We start from the raw sequence: 21,482 nt of genomic DNA, 5'->3' as shown, positions 1-21,482 counted from the left end.
AAAATAAGGCAAAAATTCGGATTGAGAAAATGATTTTTGCTGTGTATGCACACACACACACACACACACACACTTTGTGTACCTTGGATCCCTCAGTGGGGACGAGTCCGACCGCAGCCATGTAAGTACTGCCAATAGTTTTGATCTTCTCAATGTCTTTGTAGCATTCCTTATCCATCAACTACAGACAGAAAAAGAGAGAGAGATGGTGTGATGGAGAAATAAATGAAGCCTAGAGTGGGATTAAGGTAACTCACACACTGAGCCAAAACATACATTTCTCGGACTGGGAAACAAGAAATTCTCACCGCATCAAAGTCAGCAATAATCTCGTTTAGCAGCCGGAGGCATTCCACACCCATGTTGTTTCCATCCAGCTCAATGTAGAAGTCATTGAAGTTGGGGATGGAGGCGAACAGGACGCCCACCTGAGAGTAAGACTGATAATACAGGTCCTGGAACAGTGAAAGAGCAGGAAAGGAAAAAGACATGAGACCCTCAGGGGATGATACCACCGATCTAGGCTGAGCTGGGAATATAACAGCGCTTAGAGAAGGTAAGCTTACAGTCATTAGTCACGACACCCATGAACTGGACAAGCTGACTTTGGTCAAAGCAAAACTTGCTCTCGATTTTGAAGGGTAGAGTACATCAGATTGACCTGGCCATCTTAAATCAAAGATACAACCGCATCACAACGGTTTATACGCTAAAACAGTCACAAAAAAGGGGATTTTTCTTGGTCTTCTGAAATAGAAGAGTTTAATTTACTACTGTATGTAGTCACATACAAACTCCAAAGTTTTGGGAGTGACAACCGCATTTAAATGCAGAAGTGACTCCCTTTAATTATAATTCTGAATGTATGGATTACAGGAGTCCCTCCCAAAATTATGATTTGGTCATAACCATTGAAACAATTTGGTGTCTTATGGATGTCAACAAGAAACATGGTGCCAACAGATTAGGATAACTGTGCATTTTTATTTAACAAAGTACACGCACTTTGAATGTTTGATTCCAGTCGGAATAAAGCAATATTTTGTCTTTTTAAATGTCACGTTAATGCTTTAATCTGAAATCATACGAGGTTAGCCATTTTACATTACTGTTCAAAGTTTGGGGTGGGAAAGATTTTGTAAGAAATCTCTAATTTGATTATTTGACAGTAAAAACAGTAATATTGTGAAATATTATTGCTATTTAAAATTATTGTTGTGATGCATTACTCCAGTCTTCAGTGTCACATGATCCTACAGAAATCATTCTTGCTGATTTGCTGCTCAAGAAACATTTCTTATTACTATCAATGTTGAAAACAGTTATGCTGCTTAATACCATGATTTTTTTCAGGATTCTTTAATGAATACAAAGTTCAAAAGAACAGCATTTATTTGTGACATATAAGTGATTTTATTTTTGACCAATTCAAAGCATCCTTGCTGAATAAAAGTATTAATTTAAAAACTTACTGACCCCAAGCATTTTAATGGATATAATATAAAAGTCTTAAGCAAAACAGTGTGTCAAAGAGGGGGTGAAAAATTGTCATGTAAAAATATATTATTTTTTTTGGTGTAAGAAAACAAGTGGACTCCAGGGAACAGTTGTACACTACAAATGCACACTTTTTCAAGCCTTTGTTGTAGTAAAAAAAAAAAAAAGAAAAAAAGAGAGAAACAATTTAGGTGATTTTTATTTTAACAATTAAGTGAAATTTAAATACAAGGAAATAATTTGCCCGTGGAAAGAATGCAATAATATGGTTGCATCTTGTGTGCGCTTTTTGTGTATACTGTGTGTCCAAGATTTTCACTTCCCCGTGCCACTGTTTACAATAGAATTCCACGCTCAGGAGGGGATGCTTGCTTCAGAGCAACCGTAACAGATTTCAGGATGTCTGATTGCATCAATTCCTTGGAAAGGATCTTGGACAGGAAAATAGGCGAGTGGCATGTGTTGAGCATGCAGCAAACATATAAAACATAACAAACTGCATAACGGGAGTGTAATCACACATTCATTGTGTTCATAAGGCCTCACAATGAAGCCTGGTGAGTGAGATCACAAAGTCAGTTGGAGTAGCTGAGCATTTACACAACACACAATCATAATGTTATCTCAATTACATGGTCAAACATATCATCAAAGCATCTGCGCTGACCTCTCACCTAATTAGCAGCTGGATCACAACAACACTGCCATGAAGTGGTGACTCCGGGAATTACAACAACCAAGATGTACATTTTTAGGACCGCATGAATTCAAAACTGACCTATTTTGAAGCCCAAAAAAGTGCACCCATCCATCATAAAAGTAATCCTTACGGCTCCAGGGGGTTAATAAAGGACTTCTGAAGCGAAGCGATGCATTTTTATAAACTTCATTAACTATAATAACTAGCTTCCGGTAACGGCCGTACACTAGTCTAGTTCCAGCGAAAGAGTGACCTCTGACCCGACGCATGATGTAGGATGTAGGAGTAGCGTAAGCTTAGGTGAGATTAAACGCCTCTCGTGATTCAAACAAACCGGGCTGGGCAACAAACTCAAGCTCCTCCGACATTTCTCTTTAAAAATTATCATTTTAGACTTCTAGTTCATGGTCACTATGTTGCCGGAACTTGACTCGCATACGGCCGTTTCCGGAAGCCAGTGATTATAGTTTACAAAGTTATAAATATGAATATTGTTCTTACAAAAACGCATCGCTTCACTTCAGAAGGCCTTTCACTAACCCCCTGGAGTCGTATGGATTACTTTTATGATGGATGGATGAACTGATCTCAGGCTTTATTCTCGGATTGTGTCTGGCTGAAAGAAAAAAAACCATATATACCTAGGATGGCTTGAGGGTGAGCAAACTATGGGATCATTTTTGGGTCTACTAACCCTAACTCTAGGAATGACCCTCTGTGACCTGTAAATGAAATCTGACCATGTTTCGTGGGTTGGACAGCAGGAAGTGTTGAGCTACATGTGCAGGCAGAAGGTTGAACAGAATCCTCTTATTGTCCAACTTCACTCTCTCCATGTCATCTCTCTCCTCTGCAGCCTGAGGATGAAACACACAAATAGAAATATTAATAATTACCCGTATACTCATACTAGCTGCATTACCTGTACAGTCACTGGAGAGTTTATTGATACAATTTTTAGAATTACAGTCTGAAAATGAGCATCCACCAGAGGGCACCGTTGCAGTAGCTTGTCTATCACACTGCTGATGATGCTTATCAAGATATTCCACTATATTTTAGTGTTTTCTGTTAAAAAATATACACTGCCATTCAAAGGTGGGGTCATTCATTTTCGGTTTCAAGGTTTCCACAAAAATATTAAGCAGCTGATAATAATAAGCAAAAAAAAATCTGCATATTAGAATGATTTCTGAAGGATCACAATGTAATGATGCTTAAAAATTTAGCTTTGCCAACCCAGGAATAAATTAAAATATATAATTAATTATAATTCATCTAAATTTTAAAAAAGTATTTTAGCTCTCTGTAACATGACAGAGACACACAACATGCAACAAAACACACACATACACACTGGCCTGGTAAATCATACATCATGGGGGCAAAATGTCCCCACAAAAAAGGCAATATCTTAAATTAATGTCCAAAAACAGCTTATAAATCATATTAAAGGGATAGTTCGGCCAAAAATGATATTAAACCCATGATTTACTCACCCTCAAGCCGTTCGAGATGCATATGTCAATCATTTTTCAGACGAACACATTTTCAGTTATTTTAGAAAATGTCTTAGATCTTTCAGTGGTTATAATGTCAAGTTATGGGGTCCACTCCTTCAAGTCCCAAAAATGTGCATGCATCCTTCACAAAAGTAATCCATCCGGCTCCAGGGGGATAAACGAAGGCCTTCTGAGGGTAATCCGTGCGGTTTTGTCGTAAAAATATACATATTTAAAACTTTATAAACGAAAATAACTGGCTTCCGGCAACGGTCGACGCGCGTTTATCGTTTATCCCCCTGGAGCCGGATGGATTACTTTTGTGAAGGATGCATGCACATTTTTGGGACTTGAAGGAGTGGACCCCATAGCTTGACATTTTCTAAAATAACTGAAAATGTGTTCGTCTGAAAGATGATTGACATATGCATCTCGAACGGCTTGAGGGTGAGTAAATCATGGGTTTAATATCATTTTTGGCCGAACTATCCCTTTAAGTGATGTTTTTTGTGCATGTAAAAATGCAGAAATGTTTCTGATGGTTAGTGTAAGGGGATATAAACATACAGTTTGTATCATTATGTCTATGGGAAGTCCCCATAAAACATGAAAACCTGTGTGTGTGGGTGTCATATGTTACAGAGAGCTAAAATACTTAAGTTCACAAGGAGCAAAATGATGCATAACTGTGTAAAATCCGTGTGAAGCTTTGAACACATAAGCTGGGTTTCCATCAAACGTGAAGCAAATCTTTTCAAAGTTTGCAAAAAAAACAGACAAATGCGAATTAGGTGCGTTTCCATTAAGTTGTTTGAGCGATGACGGTGGTATTGGTAACCTAATAACAAACAGTAAATAAAACACCATCAGCAGAAAAAGCTGATTGCTCACGTATGTTTAATGTTCGCTACGTCAGAATTTATCCGGCAAATGTGTTTCCATCTCCCATTATTCGCATAACTGTTTTTCGCACCACCTTAAGTGAGCGTTTGTTTTATTTTTTTATTATTCTTGCGTCTCTATCACTTGCTTCTGATGCGATACTTCAAAATGCACATAAAAACAGGGTGATGGAAACATAGCTACCCAGACAGCAACATAGTGTCAGCCTAGATTGGGCCCACATCTGGTACACGTGGATTCCACATCCTTTACTCTGCTGGTCTAAAACTCAAACCGGTCCTCACAAAGATAGTTGTACACACACACACACACACACACACACACACACACACACACACACACACACACACACACACACACACAGGTACACTCACCTGGGTGGCCCAGAGGTAGTCCAGTCTGAGTTTAAGATCCAGCTGTCTGCAGTGAAGCACCAGAGCTCCAGAAAACAACAGCATTGCCAGAACCGGGTCATAGCCATGTGTGTGAAAGAATCCTCCTCTAAACACACACACACACACACACACACACACACACACACACACACACACACACACACACAATAATACCCATCAGGTGATCAGATAATTCAGGGATTCAGCCTTTTGACCAAAAACATTGACTTTAACTTGCTGATTTTACATTTTTAGAATCTTTCCACCAACTTGCAAACCCCAGTTTGGGAAATCTATTTCTATAACCTTTGCGTTTAGCTTGACTCACCCTATGGCCTTCCTATAACCACTGGTCTCCATGACGACAGTGTGGAGAATGTTGAGAAGGAGAAGCAGGAGGATCTTGGGTAGCGATGACACACGAAGGTACAGGGCCACAGATAGCGACGCCATCACACATGATAAAAATATGTACGGAGTGTATTTGCACACCCCGGAGCCGTCGGAAGTCCCATTCACTGTGACAACTGTCACCATGGAGACATTGGAATTCCCCACCAGTGACCACGGTACACATCCCACCTGTGCAGGTTCAGCAAATCACACACAATTAAACACACAAAGACAAGAACATTACAAAGAAATGTTGCATGTTTGGAAGTTAAATGATAGCTTTAATTTGGAAAGCTTTAATCCCAGAAAGCTTTCATTCGGTTGCAATGAATTACGGTTGCAATGAATGGTTGCAACAATGATAAAATGCATTACAAAGGGTATTTTAAAGCTTTATAAAAATATGTCTTATGTATAAAGCTTTAAAGGCACAATATGTAAGTTTTGCCACTATAGGTCATTTTTTCAAAACAATAACAAAGGCTTTCTCATGGGAGGTGTCGTCTTCACCTCCATTGGAAAGCAATCCGACGGGACTCAGGCAATAATCATTTTCATGGGTAAGCTAATTTCTTAAAGTTTTATTAACGTTACTGTGGTATGAAGAGAACCGAGATGACCCGAGGTGTTTTACCTTGCTGTGCGATTATGCTGCAGTCGACCACTTTTTACGATTAAAGTTACGTTTAACGTCCGCCGCCTTCTTCCCTGAACTTGAACTTTGTTACAGTTACGTTTGATCACTTAAATTCACATTATTTTATTTTATTCTAATAAAACAGCCACAAGTGCTGAATTACTACTCATACAGGTCACTTTATCTGGCGAATTAAAATTGTGGGGTAATGCAGCGCTGTTTTACTTCGTCAAAACAATCATACTAAAATTGTGTTGAAAGTTATGTAAACGTTACTCGGTGGCTGGTATGAGACACTTATTGCAGATCGATATTAGAATATCAATCACTCCCAGGCACCGCAGTAAATGGCTGCCCACTGCTCAGTGTGTGTGTGCGTGTGTGTGTGTGTGTTCACTAGTCACTGCTCCTAATGTGTGTGCACTAATTTGGATGGGTTAAATTCAGTATATTCAGAGGACAAATTCTGATTATGGGTTGCCACACTTGGCCTTCACGTCAATTAGCTTAATAAAAGCTGGATGACTTGTGCTGCTAAATGGCATGCAATTAATTTTTAAAATGTATTGTATGGTGGAGAAAATGCTATTACTGTTACTATAAATAAAGCTTTTTCTGATTATGCTATGTTAGCCACTTGACACCGAGGCATATACAAACATGTTACTCGCGGTAAATCAAGAAAACAAGGGATTCAAACAATAAGATTAACACAGTAATTTTCCGCCGAGAAAGGGATCCAAACAGTTGCTCTCCTGTCTAATAAAACACATAATATATTAAAGAGTCTTTGGTGTTTCTATGGTTTCTACGGAAGTAAAACGGAAATCGAGGGTTATGCGGATATGCATCATTGAATGGCACCGGTTGAAATTGCTGATTTCTCTGGATTTAAACATTGTTGTAAACATTTGGGATAAAGTACACAAGTCAACCAGATATATAATATTGTTCTAGTGGTTTTTGGATATTTTAATCCAAAAATCTTACATATTGTGGCTTTAATATATAAGGAATGTTATTATAATGTTTAAAATATTGTTTTATTTAAAATTATAGCCTACATACAGGCTTCAATTAAAGTGTTATCACAAGTCAACCCGCTAAAATCTTTAGCATCAGTGTCATAAGCAACACCCTCAGTCATTCTCTCTTCTACTCTACACACACACTCACCACACACCCCTGGGTCACGGAGTACATCAGCAGAACCAGAAACCCACACAGAACTGTTCTGATTTGCAGGGTCAGACAGTCAGGAGAGCACTGAGAAGACAGACAAAGACAGGACAGAGGAATCAGCAAACCTGCTGAGCAAAACACACAACAACTAGAGTTTGACATTTTTCTGAAGAAAATGACAGTGGTGGCTGTGGGCGGATGCTAAGGTATTTGTAGCGTGTTCTGGATGCTTGTTAGGTGATGCTATAGGAGTCGAGCTCTGTGTGTGTGTGTGTGTGTTTGTACCTACTTATATTATATTATAACTATATTTTAGGGACAAATTTGTACCCAAAAGTGACCTAAACCTGACAAAATCTGCAAAAACCTCCCTTTAGGGACATCCTCATTTGTAAATCTACTATAAAAATAAAGAAATTAAAGGTTTTTTAAAAATGCAAAAATGCAGAAAGTTTTCTGTGATGCGTAGGGTTAGTGTAAGGGGATATAATATACAGTTTGTACAGTATAAAAACCATTAAGTCTATGGAATGTCCCAATTTAGATAGCTAAGTAAATGTGTGTGTGTGTGTGTGTGTGTGTGTGTGTGTGCCCTTGTTTATATTACATTGTGGGGACCAAATGTCCCCATAAGAATAGTAAAACCTGAGATCACCTACATTGTGGGGACCAGCCAGCGGTCCCCACTTTTCAAAAGGCTTATAAATCACACAGGATGAGTTGTTTTGAGAAAGTAAAAATGCAGAATGTTTCCTGTGATGGGTAGGTTTAGGGGTAGGGTTAGTGTAAGGGGACAGAATATACAGTTTGTACGGTATAAAAACCATTACGTCTATGGAGAGTCCCCACAAAGATAGCGAACCAGACATGTGTGTGTGTGTGTGTGTGTGTGTGTGTTACCTGTACATGAGTGATGTGAAGGTACATCACACTTGCCATGTGGAAACACAAACAGAGAACCAGAAGAATCACAACCAGAAGACCTCTGCAGCAAGAGAGATAGAGGGAAAGAGAGAGGTTTCCCACATATTATATGCATGTGTGTTGTGTGATGCAGTGACCTGAGCATGTAAAATGTGTATTCAATTTAGTGTGTCTGGCAAATAAAGAAAAGGCGTGTTATGTTGTCGTGTCAGGTATTGTGTGTGAATGTGTCATTTACATACTGAGGAATGATGAGAAAATAGACCACTGCAAAAAATGAAGTGAGGACAAGCGAGATAACCACCGCACTGATGAAGGCCTCGTCATACACTTGCTGATACTGTGTGAAAGAGAGAGACAGAGACAATTTGTGTGTAAATGTGTTTCTTCAACTACTGTATCTGCACTTTTAGCCCTGTTGAGTATTAGAAAATAAAGTCTTTTAAACTATGTTTTTCCTGAACCATCATGCACAAATGTCATGTTTGTGATGGAAATGACGATGAAATTAATTGTTTTAAATAAAATGGTGACTCTCTTGTCTTTATAAGGCTAATTTTGCATTGCATGTATCCCAAACACACACAATTTACACAATTAAATATATATTTTTAGAAACATGAACAAAATTACAGCTTGATTGAAAATGACACAATACAAATATTCAGTTTTTTTTTTTTTTATCTATATTTATCTGTTTTCTTCACATATCTAAATTTAACAAAATTTATAAAGGGGCAACATTGTTGGCTGTGACATTTTTCAAACAATAGATTCTTAAATATATACTCATTTATTTCATTAGTTTTAAAAATGTAAGTTTGTTTGAAAGATTATTTTAAGATTGAAAGTCTGGGACATGAAAGAAAACTAATAAATCTAAATTATTTACGATATAAAAGGCATTTTAAAAGTAGCAAAAACAAATGACGAAGACGTGGTAAAAAAGTTCCCGAGACAATTTTAATAACGTATTCAATTTAAATAATTAAATTTTGACAAAAATCAATGCATAAAAGAGCTTAAAGTTGAAGAAACGGCCGCGTGTGTGTTCATGTAAACATATGTTTTGTTGTATTTCTTGTAGGTGTCACAAGCAAACTTGTATTTGTATCATTCCAGCGCGGCCTGCGAGAGATCAATGCAACACACTGCTTTGAGCGTCAGCTTCATTAGAGTATAAAGCCAGCATCCCCCTCTTCACAAGAGACAGATGCAATGTCATTATACTCCCAGAGAGAGCAGGGAAAGCCACCGCGCTCGAGAGTGTGTGTGTGAGAGAGAATATATGTCGTGAGTCTGACAGATTTTCCCAGATCATTACTGTTGCCCCCATTCTGTAAGGGTGGGCAGGCGTCTAAGGAATAGAGAACAGAGCAATGGAGAGAGCTAGTGAGAAAGGAGGAGGAGGGGGAGAGATGAGGGGGAGAGAGGATGTTGAAAGTGAGAGGAGACAGGGAGTCACGAAGCACAACGGAACAATGCGGGGGATGCGGCGTGTGTGTCTGAGGAAATTCTTCACTCCATCTCTATCGCATTTCGCCATGTCACTACTGCCAAACGCCCTGGATCGGTTACCGCTGTGTTTGGGACGCTGGGGCATGTTGTCACACTTTTCACTCCAGTGAATATTTCACATGGTTTTTAAAAGTCTATTTCTGCATAGACACACACATGCATTCAAAAGTTTGGGGTCGGTACGATACTTTTATAAATAAATGAATACTTTAATGCATTGAATTGCATTAAATTGATCAAAGGTGACTGTAAAGACATTTTAATGTAGCAAAAGATTTCGGTTTCAAATAAATACTGTACTTTTGAACTTTCTGTTCATCAAAGAATCCAGAAAAAAATTATGTTTTCCACAAAAAGCAGCATAACTGATAATCGATAGTTGATGATAATTGATAATTGATAGTTGATGATAACAACAACATTGATGATAATAAGAAACGTTTCTTTAGCAGCAAATCAGCACATGATCAGAAATTATTTTAAGGACCTGACGTTGACATGAAAATTCAGCTTTGCCATCTCAGGAATAAATTACATTTTTAAATCTATTTAAATAGAAAATAGTTATTTTAAATTGTAATGATATTTAAAACAATATTGCTGTTTTTACTGTATTTTTGATCAAACACATGCAGTTTTGGTGTGCATAAGAGACTTCATAAAAAAAATAGCCGAACTCCAAACTTTTGAATGGTAATTTTCCTTAAAGTCTTGGATAAAAAAATAAATAAAAAAATAAATATAAAATAATCCTTTTGATTAATTTCCTTGAACACATGGTGACCAATAGTGAGGTAAGTTGTCATAATAGAACTTGCCTTTAAACGTAGTATTACATTAAATAATTTTATTTTCAGCTATTTAAATAGTATTATACAAAACAAAGAAAAAATTTAAACAAAATTGCGGCAAAACTGTTGTAATTAATACATTTATAAAAAACAAAAAATAAATTAAACTGACTTTTTTCAGTGTGGTTCAGTTTTTGTATTGTGATTACTTATTTAGCCAGCAGCTATAAAAATAATATGATCTTATTTTAGCTTAGACACATAATTTAAAAAATCATTCTTTTTTAAGAGGCTCAAACCCTCCCATGTAACAGCTATACTGCTCACACCTACATGTTAATCCATTATGCAGCTGTGTGTACTCACTCTCTGCTCTCTCTCTCTGCTCCTGTATGTAAGGGTTATATAGTTGAGGTCTGCCGTCTCGGACTCCGTCTGTCGTGCTTCTAGCATACGACCAATGTAACGGTTCACTCTGGTCCCGGGAGAGTTTTGCACCAGGCCCGCCGAAAATGACGTCCGATCGCGCAGCTTCTCAGAAGCTGTTCGCAACGCCCGTCTCTGAAAACCAAAGGAAAATTTCAGTTCAATTCCAGTATAGCAGATTCCAGTTCAGCAAAGGGGAAGATTTGCAAAGTTGTCATATAACTTCAGAAGAGTCATATATGGACCACTTTTATGGTGCATTTTTTGACAGCGTAAACATATTTCAAATGTCTTTATTTGTGTATATACAGGTTTGGATTGACATGAGGTTGAGTAAATGACGACAAAAGTTTCATTCTTGGGTGAAATATCACTTTATAATTATTAGGTAAAGAAAGAACCGCAAACCGTCATGTACTTTTAAACTCATTTACACACAAATCTACATAACATGGTGACAGATGGGTATTCAACACATCTCAGCATATTTTCTCACACATGCAATGGTGATAAGATGTTTAATTATGCACTGATACAAGTCAAAACACACACACACACACACACACACACACACACACACACACACAGTCAATCTGTTCAATCAAAGAACAGTAAATCTGCAGTGGTGATTGGATCTGTGTGCAATCATCCACACATCTGAAGGAGTGGCATTAGAGAGTGGACTGGATTAAAAGAGTGTGAGAGCGAATGTGATTTGTGTGGGTGTAAAAGGTGATTTAGGGTTATTTGGGGATTTTGGCTTTGCAAGTATTGGAGGACTCTGCACACAAAGCAATCACAATATATCAGCAGCACCGGAACAAGTTTTATGCCCAAATCTGTTTATGTTTGGATATCAAAATGTTCAAAGTTGATTTCAAAGGTTTTCTTTTCATTCCTTCTTTCATTGGTTTTAATATAGAGATTACTTTTGCAGCCATCAGCATTTTGTTGTACATGTAAATGCACTCAATGTGATAAATATCGGCATAAATAGATATTACTTCAGTCAATCTCCATACCTAGTCATTTGTATGACTAAGAATCATTTTCATTCATTTCGCTGGTGTCGGGGCAGGGATCAGTGGGTAGGTATTCAATTCAGACATCTCTCTTATAATATATCTTTTAGTTACTTTTAACTCTTTGAAATAATACCAGATGTTAAAACTTCAGACTATTGGATGTTATGACTATAAAACTGTTTAATATCAGTCTATTAAGTTTGGTTGATGAGGAAAAAGTGGGCAGCTGCTTCTAGCCCTCCTGGTTCTACAATATATAAAATTAAGACGGATATACGCAGTTATCACGCACCTTGTCATCATCCTCACAGGTCATGACGTTGGAGAAAGGGATCTCAGCCTTGAACATCTTTCTGCAGTGCATGAGCTGCACCAGTAGGTAACAGACTGTCTTAAACTTCATCCTTTTCGCTGGCTTTATGTCTGATAGGATCAGCCCAGGAAAAATCTGCAGAGAGAGAGAGAGAGGGAGAGAGGGGGTGGGAAGAAATGTGGAATGAAGAAAGAGAAAAGATTAACTGAATGTGTGAATCTGCAGTAACTGTCATCTGAAAAAAAGAAGTGACTTAAAAAAGTGATATGAATCCTTTTGAACTCCAGATGGATTAGGATGTATGTGACCCTGGACCACAAAACCAGTCACAAGTCACACGGGTATATCTGTGGCAATAGCCAACAATACATTGTATGGGTCAAAATTATCGATTTTTCTTTTATGCCAAAAATCATTAGGATATTAAGTCAAAATCATGTTCCATGAAGATCATAACATTAAACGCGATTTTCTCAATGTTTCGATTTTTTTGCACCCTCAGATTCAGATATTTTCTTATCCTAACAAACCATACAAAGCTTATTTATTCAGCTTTCATATGATGTATAAATCTCAATTACAGAAAATGTACCCTTGTGACTGGTTTTGTTGTGCATGTTGATCATTTTTATTGCATTGTACTCATCTCTCAGATATGCATATGGTATTTTGAAAATAACAAGTAAAACAGACAGAGTTAGGCTAATGTATCTATGTTTCTTTTGATGGGTACGCATTATGGCTTCTTCACACAAATTCACACAAACATGCCCGCCTTGTCGAGTATCCTAGCAAACATATAGGTAATGTCTTAAGTGAACGTAAACAGTCGAGAAAGACAACGCATGTGTACACTGTCAGTATTCTGGATCTGTGCATTGTCTTAAAGTGACAGCAGCCTAATATTTCTGCTGTCTGTGTTTTATTGTTAATCAAACAACAAAAGACAAGGAAATCACTCACTGCTCTTGACTGAATAGCTTTTGTAACTTTAATAATGATTGATCTGTATTTAATTTCTACGGTGAAGATTATATGCAGTTTACTTCAATTGATTACTTCAATTTCTGTACCTGAAAACTACTGTTAGATAACTGAAAAACCTGAAAAGCACTATTTTATTTGTATCTATGCTCTTTAGCACTTTATTTTACAGTCCAGTTCCCCATGTACATACTATGTACTTATCATAGTAATTGCAATAACTGGGTAAAAACAGTACTTATAGGTAAGTAGACTGTAAGTACACAGTAAAATAAAGTGCAACCTTTTGCTCTATTGAATTTATTTGTGCTGTTGCTTGTAGTTTGATTATTTGTTCTTATTAGGGGCCAAGCACCGAAGGTGCGGAGGCACCTATTGTATCTGTTCCATTTCTTATTATTATTATTCTTCCGCCATGGGAGTCTATGGCAGCCCATAGAACCGATTGCGGGAAAGTTGTTTTGGTTTGACATTCTGATAGAGGACAGTCCCAACATTAAATACACCAATTTTGGTGTTTTTAAGTCATTCCCTCTAGCGCCACCACCTGTCCAAAGTTTCACTTTTATTTCGCTAATAACTTTTGAACCGTAAGGCCAATCAACAAAATTCTTTTTTTCTCTGATTCCTGAGCTCATGCCAATTTGATTGCATCCTATGACGTCATTTCCGTCATAACAATATGGCCGCCATTTTGAATCATTCGAAAAAGCTACTTTTTCGAACTCGTCCTAGACGGTTTGTCCGATTTGCACGAAAATTGAACCAGATCATCTTCAGGTAGTGCTGACAAAAAGTTATGGAATTCAAATTGATTCGTCAAACCGTTTTCGATAAACGCACGAATAAATTGTACGTAGCGCTAGCAAAAACAGTTGTAAGGCTGTATCTCCGCAACGGTTTATCGTATTCAGACCAAACTTTGTACATGTACTCACAAGCATGACCTGAGGCAACATGCTGTGTTTCGGCGCAGCGCCACCTACTGGTCCGGAGATATGAAAAATGGCTATTTTTGCTTATAACTTCTGAACAGTTTGTCCAAAAATCATAAAATTGGTCTCGTTAGATTCAGAGCAACATGCCGAGTTGACTGATATCCAATTTGACCATATCGGCCATTTTGACTGTCGGCCATTTTGAATTTTGTGCTAAAATGCTGTATTTTAAGAACGCATGAACGGATTGTTATGAAACTTGGTATGGGTCATCAGCACAATGTCCTGAATTAGCGTGAGAAGTTTCGAAACAGCGCCACCTAGTGGTGAATTTTTTTTTTCAAATGCTTATAACTTTGGGTGTGGTCAACTTATTTTCACGAAACTCATCTTTTTAGACTCCTGAATCGTTGCCGAGTCCTACGATACCAAACATGCTAGGTTTCGCCTTACGGTTTGTGTAGCGTTGTGATTTAGCGCTTAAAAAACATTTGGCTATATCTTTGAAACCGCTAGTCCGATCGAGACGAAACCACCGTCAGAAGTTTGGAAACATAGGTCGATAGCTAAATGCCAATGCCCAAATGCGAAAATATTGATGTTTAGGGGTACTAATTTCCAATCAAAGTCATGTGTCAGTCATTTTTTTCGTGTTTTTTCATATAAATGTCTATAACTCCGAAGTGAATTGAGATATTTTCACCAAAATTGACACACATATGTATGGGCTCACTCTGAGGACACGTAAAAAAAATTGTGGGACTGAGCCTCTTGGTGGCGCTATAATTGAACAAAATATGAAATTCCCATTGACTTCAATACAGTTTTGTGAAATAAAATGCTATACTAAACAAATGCATTGGTGTAATATTACGAAACTCAGATTGTGTCATCAGCACCATCCCCTGAAGGCAACCAAAATATTTCAAGACAGCGCCACCTAGTGGTCAAAAGTTATAACAAAATTTCCAAAAAGGCTAATAACTTTTGAATAAATCTGGCTATTGAAATGCCACGGGTCTTAATAGATTCCTTGGGTCAAGCCGAGAACATAGATACCAAGTTTTCCTTATTTGGCCAAACTTCCTGTCCGCCATCTTGATTTTCAGTCAAAACCTACTTTTTCGAACTCCTCCTAGACCGTTTGTCCGATTTTCACCAAAATCGAATCGTATCATCTCCAGACCGTGCCGACTAAAAGTTATGGATTTCGTGTCGATAGACGAAACCATTTTCGTATAGCGCAGCAGCAAAGTTGAGGCATGATGCTAATAGCAATAATTAAGGCTTTATCTCTGCAATGCCTTGATATATTGACACCAATCTTTGTATGTGTCATTGTCACTTCACTCTGACCACATCACATCAGTTTTGTAACTGCGCCACCTATTGGTCGAAAGTGATAATCCATCAAATCATATTTTTAATTATTGTTTCTATGATTTTTCAGGCATTTTGCCTAAAATCCTCTTTAAATGTCTTTAATTGCTCATTGTTGCAGTTGGTCTGACACTTTCAGATATGTTGGCATGTCTTGTCGTCTTATTCTGCTTGGCCCCGGTAATGGCTGCTTGCAGCTATATTTTTCTTTATTTTTATTTGACAGTAGTAGATTTTCCCTGAACATAGCACACACCGATACCTTGACCCTAAAACTGTAATAAAAACCGAACCGGTCATTTGAACCGTTACACCCCTAGTGTATAAAGTCAGGTTTTTTTTATGTTTTTGAAAGTCTCTAATGCTAAACAGCTGCATTTATTTGATCAAAAATACAGTAAAAACTGTAATATTGTGAAATATTATTACAATTTAAAATAATTGTTTTCTATTTTAAAGTGTAATTTATTGCTGTGATGTCAAGGTAATTTTTTTAGCATCATTACCAGTCACAGTGTCACATGATCCTTCAGAAATCATTCTAATATGCTGATTTGGTGTTTAAGAAATATTTCTTATTTTTTATCAATGTTGAAAAGTTGCTGCTTTTTGTGGAAAACATGATAATTTTTTTAGGATTCTTTAATGAATAGAAAGTTCAATGTTCACAACAAATGTTTGTCCAATTATATCTTTCTATTTTTAAAATGTTCTTCACACTAAGAAGCAAAAAGATTCTTTGGTGAACCAAAATGGCATCGGTGTGAAAATCTTTTGGAACCTTTCATTTTAAGAGTGTGGCTGTAATGTAAATAAAGTCTATTTGCTATTTAAATTCTACCTGTTTCTACCAGTCAAATTCTGATGGATAAAATCAAGTTCCCTATCTGTCAGTCACGTTTGACATTATGTTGAAGACTGACAAATGAGGTCTCTCTTGGGAGCCCCAATCACCTCTGAGTTATAGAAAAAAAATGGCCAATGGAATTGGCGAGTGGAATTTGCATGCCAAGCCACTATATATATATATATATATATATATATATATATAAGATGTGGCTTGTATATAAGGTATTTAAGATGGCAGCACGCATAGACTGATTCAGATTTTTGCTTCGGAGCCGAGTGGTTGCGTACAGCGCTCACTCTCTTCCAATTGCCTCAAAAAGAGCGTTTCCTGATCTAAAAGAGCTTGCAAACAAGAGGAGATCTCTCTTGCTGGAGAGAAAGCACATTCAGTGGTGTTTCGCCTTTGAGCCAGTGCACAGTTATAAGTGCAGCGATTCCCCCTTGGTGCTTCGGCACAAAAGAAGCTTCCTTAAAAGATCAAGCACGGGGGGCGAACGTCTTTTGAAAGATGCCTTTCCGTCCGTGTGTTTCTGGATGCGTTCATTTCCTGTCCTCATCCGACAGCCACGATCGCTATCTCACATGTCTGGGCCACGAGCATGCTGAGATTGTGGCGTTCGCTGATGGTTCATGCTCTCGCTTCGAGAGCATGACCATGTCAGCATTGCAGTCGTGACTCTCCTTCTTCGTGAAGGCCCATTCTTCGTGAGTCCCATCTGCTGTTAGCCAGCCCACTGCCTCTGCTCAAGGCAGAGCATTGAATCTGGTTAACACTTTGGGAGACTTGAGGGTTACCGTGGGAGCGCTTCCGCTGGGCCAGTCCCCACGGACCTCCCACTCCTCTAGCATGCCGTGTGCTGTCGACCTGTCAGATTATGGCGCGGGTCCTTCTCGCAGGGGACCCAGCGTGTCATTCGGCACTCCGGGTTCCATTGCCTTGCTTTTCTATAACTCAGAGCTGATTAGGTCTCCTAAGTGAGATCCAATTTGTCAGACTTTGACATAAGGGGCCCTATTTTAACGATCTGAAACGCAAGTGTCAAAGCGCAAAGCGCAAGTAACTTTGTGGGCGGGTCTTGGCGCTGTTGCTATTTTCCCGGCGGGATAAATGACTCTTGCGCCTGGCGCAAATCTAAAAGGGGTTGGTCTGAAGTAGCTTCATTATTCATAGGTGTGGTTTGGGCGTAACGTGAAATAAACCAATCAGAGCGACATCTCACATTCCCTTTAAGAGCAGGCGCGCTTGTTCTAAAGCGAATTCCTATTATAACGGCGGATTTGCCAGACGCGCGTCAGGAGCGGTTCACAGCCGAGGAGACCGACGTTCCCGTCAGGGACGTTGGGGATGGAGAAACACACCCAAATTAACTTCGGTTAAACAGGCGTATGATAATTTGGGTAAATGTGTAAGCTAGATGTATGCTTTTATAATAAACTATCTATCTATCTATCTATCTATCTATCTATCTATCTATCTATCTATCTATCTATCTATCTATCTATCTATCTATCTTTCGTAATAATGTATGATTTGCAAAAATGATAACTGCTGCGTCTGTGTGTAGATGAGAGAATCAAAGTGTATGCGCATTGTGCACACGCTACATTGATTAAGGCCAAGCATGCACCCTTAAAATAGCATATTAATAACATGCGCAACGCGCCACTGACTTTAAACTGTTTTTTTTTCGGTTAGTAGCGCAATTGTTTTCAAAACCTGTAAAATAGCATGAGGGAACGTTTGCGCCGGAACACGCCTCCTCTTTGCGCTGAACCGCCCCGGGGAGCGCAAGTGTATTTCTTAGTTAACCGACGTGCTTCTGTGGAGGGAAAAGTCCGCTTTGCGCGGGTGCAAAATAGGAATGATACATGCGTCCGTGTACAAAGTCAATTGCGCTGGGTGCAAGATAGGGCCCATGGTCTCCGTTCACTCCATCAGGGAACGACGCTTACATCAGTAACCAAGACTTTCCCTCTTATGTTATTTACAGTACAGTTTGTATTATCAAGAAAAACACCACCTTACAGAAGTAAAATGCTTTACAAGAGTTTATTCATGTTGTCTACGATGTAATGATGATGTGTTTGTACCTTGCGTCTGTGTGAGGGTACGATGAAGAAAGTCTCGATGGCGTGTTTGCTGAGGAAAGCGTGTCTCTCGTGGCCGAGGCCCGGCTCCACCTCGTAATCTCCATTCAGACATTCCAGCGTTGCCTTGGTGATATGAACCTTCCTGTTGAGGGAAGGGCAAATACATCACACTATCTTTCTACTCATATAGGAATGATATTCCACGTTACATGTTGTATGATCGTTTATTAACTGATTATGATGAATGTGGTGTGTGACTGACCCAGGCAGTCCTCCTGCCTCCATCATGTTGGCCAGTGTGACGTCATTGGACCAGACGTCATACTGCCACTTTCGGAGCCCCAGAACCCCGCACAGCACGCGGCCCGTGTGCAAACCCACACGCATGTTCAGGTTCACCTCGGTCGCTTCCGCAACAGACCTGATTACACACATATTCACAAAAAGGTACATTTTGTTTAAGTTTCGCATTTTTAATACATTAGTGGTCTTTATACTGACACTTACTGGTGTGGATGACACATCACAAAAGAGCAAATGTTTTTGGTTACCGATAAGGGGGTAATCTTTCATCAAAAACTGAAGCTTCCCCGGGGGCCGCCATTGATTAGCAGACCATCACCTGCTGTTAGCATTCCATTGACTCCCATTCATTTTGGCGTCACTTTGACAGCGAATAACTTTACATCTGAGGCGTTTAAAGGCTCCATTTGTCCATTATTTATTTCTAAAGAAACACGAAAATGTATAAAAGGCTCCATTACCTTGTATCTTATGTTATGGCCCCGTAGAAGCAGTTTTTGTAAAAATAGGCTAACGATTGCGTCATAACCACGCGACTCTTTGTCGCACAGTAGAGAAATTACCAAATGGACAGGAGGAGAAGCTCGCGCAATCGGGGGGACGTGGAGGCAAAATGACAAAATAATTAATCAGAATACTTAGCAAAAGTTTCTCCTGCTCCTAGCTCATGGACACCTCCTACTCACACTCTCCGTCTCTGCAAGTTTCGGAAGGGAATGATTCAGATTTCTCAGAAGACAGACAGGTTGCTCACGTCACATCTACATCGTCAAGCTCAGTTTGAGTCTGCGCAGTACGGTCAGCCATCAGGAAGTGAGTGCTTCTAATTGACTTTTATCCGTTGAATCCAATGGGGTCGCTGTGTCCATTTCTTTTACTGTCTATGGTTACAGATGCAATTGAAGAAATGGCCGCAGGCACATTTGACACCCATGGCTAATTAAGTGGGTGTTATTTAATAGGGTACTAAAACAACAAAAACGCAGATCTATTAGGGAATTGTACAATTGGGATTACCAGACCTGGAAACTAGGAAAGTAACGGAAATAGTAAACTTTTAGTTATAATCTGCTGTAAAATATCTTATTGGCTGAATATTACTTAAGTAAAACTTGCTTGTAATCCATAGTAATGTCTGAATTTTGACTCAAATCAAAAGATTAACCTGAATCTAATGTTTTTTAAAGATGAAACAGAAGAAGCCAAATAACTTTTCTTCCTTATAGTGACGTACTGTACATCTGAGTGAAATGGATTATCCAAAAGGACAAAAAAAAAGGGACTTGGTTCAATCCATCATTTATAGTAAATAAATAATAATACTAATACAAATAAAACATATCCATGGATAAATCATTAACGATAAGATATATAACAAATAGACATTAAATTGATTTTAAATCCTCATGTACTGAAATCACCAGGAGTGTAACGATACATGTATTTGTCCCGAACCGTCACGGTACGGACGTCACGGTACGGACGTCGCGGTTCGGTGCATAAAGTCAGACAACGAATACAGTCAGTCACAGCAATCCACACTCCATTCCAGAAGGGGGTGCGAGGTAATGCAACACTGTTAGCTAACCTCCACAACAGAAAAAAAAAGAAGAAGAGATGATCTACGCACCATCCCAAAAGCGTTCAGATGGCATGGAAGAACTTGCTAGTAGCCAATACACTGAGTTTCGATTCATTTTTGGGACGCGCTCCACTAACTTCATGGAATGGAAACCGGGAGGGCAGAGAGCAGTATCCTCTTTGTTTTCTTTATTTTACAAAAGCACAATGTTTTGTTTTATTGTGAGTGTACACAAATAAAAATAGACCCTTTACAGTTTCGAATGATGTCTTACTCTTAGCTGCATTACTATAAATGACAGAGTATTTTTCAGCTGTTTCCGCTGTTATAATGAGGGGGGTGGTGGGCAGACGACATCATCCAGATGTGCCAATCGCCAGAGCTACGCAGAAAAAAGACTACAGGAGTGCAAAAACGAATCTCTGCACAAGTTTTATTTTTCATTATTCTATTTATTTTGTACTTTTACACAACACAAGAGATGCTTTTCAGTCTTGCAGCCGATTGTGACCAAATCGCTTCTGTTTTTTATCAGCCCTACAAAGAATTATGACCTATGCAAGAGTGTTTACTGCTTAGTGCTTTATAAAGGAGTCTGCACTAAACAAACTGTAATTTACACTACTGCCTGTTCAAAATAAATTAAAAGAAACCTAGCATTGTGGATATGTTGGTTTTTTCTGTTGTTCCAAACTCATATTTACCAGTGACCCCAAAACCTACTGAACCGTGACTTCTGTGTAGCCTATCGTTACACCCCTAATAATCACCATAACAAACAACATTACAAACAATAGAAAAGATCCTAGAAAATAATTGATGAAAAGCGTGGGAACCCTGAACGCTATATTTCCATCTAGAAAACTAGAGTCAGGTTTTTCCCCCTTTTTTAAAAGCTTCTTATTCTCTCCTCACCCCTCACTCTAATGCCGGATCTGATGATTGAAGAGAGAGAGGGGGCTTTGGCAGGAGGAATTTCTTTTCTGTTTGCTACCAGCACAAAGCAGGATATCTACACTAATGTGAGATCGAAAGTGTGTGTGTGAGAGCGAGAGATATGTGTTTCTGAGAGAGTTTTTGTCCGTGCATGCCTGTGTGTGCGCGCATATTCTATCACCTGTGTGAGGTGATAAGAGACTGCAGCAGCGA

General features: G+C 38.6%; 1 protein-coding gene across 1 annotated transcript in view; it reads right to left on the bottom strand.

Moving 5' to 3' along the window:
• Positions 1 to 21,482, bottom strand: part of adcy1a (adenylate cyclase 1a) — a 48,771-nt gene that overhangs the window by 11,454 nt on the left and 15,835 nt on the right. Inside the window, exons 6-17 of the mRNA XM_084432514.1 lie at positions 18,711 to 18,869; positions 18,449 to 18,590; positions 12,186 to 12,341; positions 10,809 to 11,003; positions 8,376 to 8,473; positions 8,110 to 8,194; positions 7,204 to 7,293; positions 5,326 to 5,579; positions 4,977 to 5,103; positions 2,938 to 3,054; positions 309 to 455; positions 83 to 181 (exon numbers count right to left, since the gene is read on the bottom strand). Coding sequence (XP_084288640.1) covers positions 83 to 181; positions 309 to 455; positions 2,938 to 3,054; positions 4,977 to 5,103; positions 5,326 to 5,579; positions 7,204 to 7,293; positions 8,110 to 8,194; positions 8,376 to 8,473; positions 10,809 to 11,003; positions 12,186 to 12,341; positions 18,449 to 18,590; positions 18,711 to 18,869 — 1,669 coding nt within the window. The remainder of the gene's footprint in view (positions 1 to 82; positions 182 to 308; positions 456 to 2,937; positions 3,055 to 4,976; positions 5,104 to 5,325; positions 5,580 to 7,203; positions 7,294 to 8,109; positions 8,195 to 8,375; positions 8,474 to 10,808; positions 11,004 to 12,185; positions 12,342 to 18,448; positions 18,591 to 18,710; positions 18,870 to 21,482) is intronic.

The sequence above is a fragment of the Rutilus rutilus genome (genome assembly GCF_951802725.1).
Source record: "Rutilus rutilus genome assembly, chromosome: 15".
NCBI classification, from domain to species: domain Eukaryota; kingdom Metazoa; phylum Chordata; class Actinopteri; order Cypriniformes; family Leuciscidae; genus Rutilus; species Rutilus rutilus.
The sequence above is the reverse complement of the archived record's forward strand: the minus strand, read 5'-3'. Positions and strand labels throughout refer to the sequence as shown.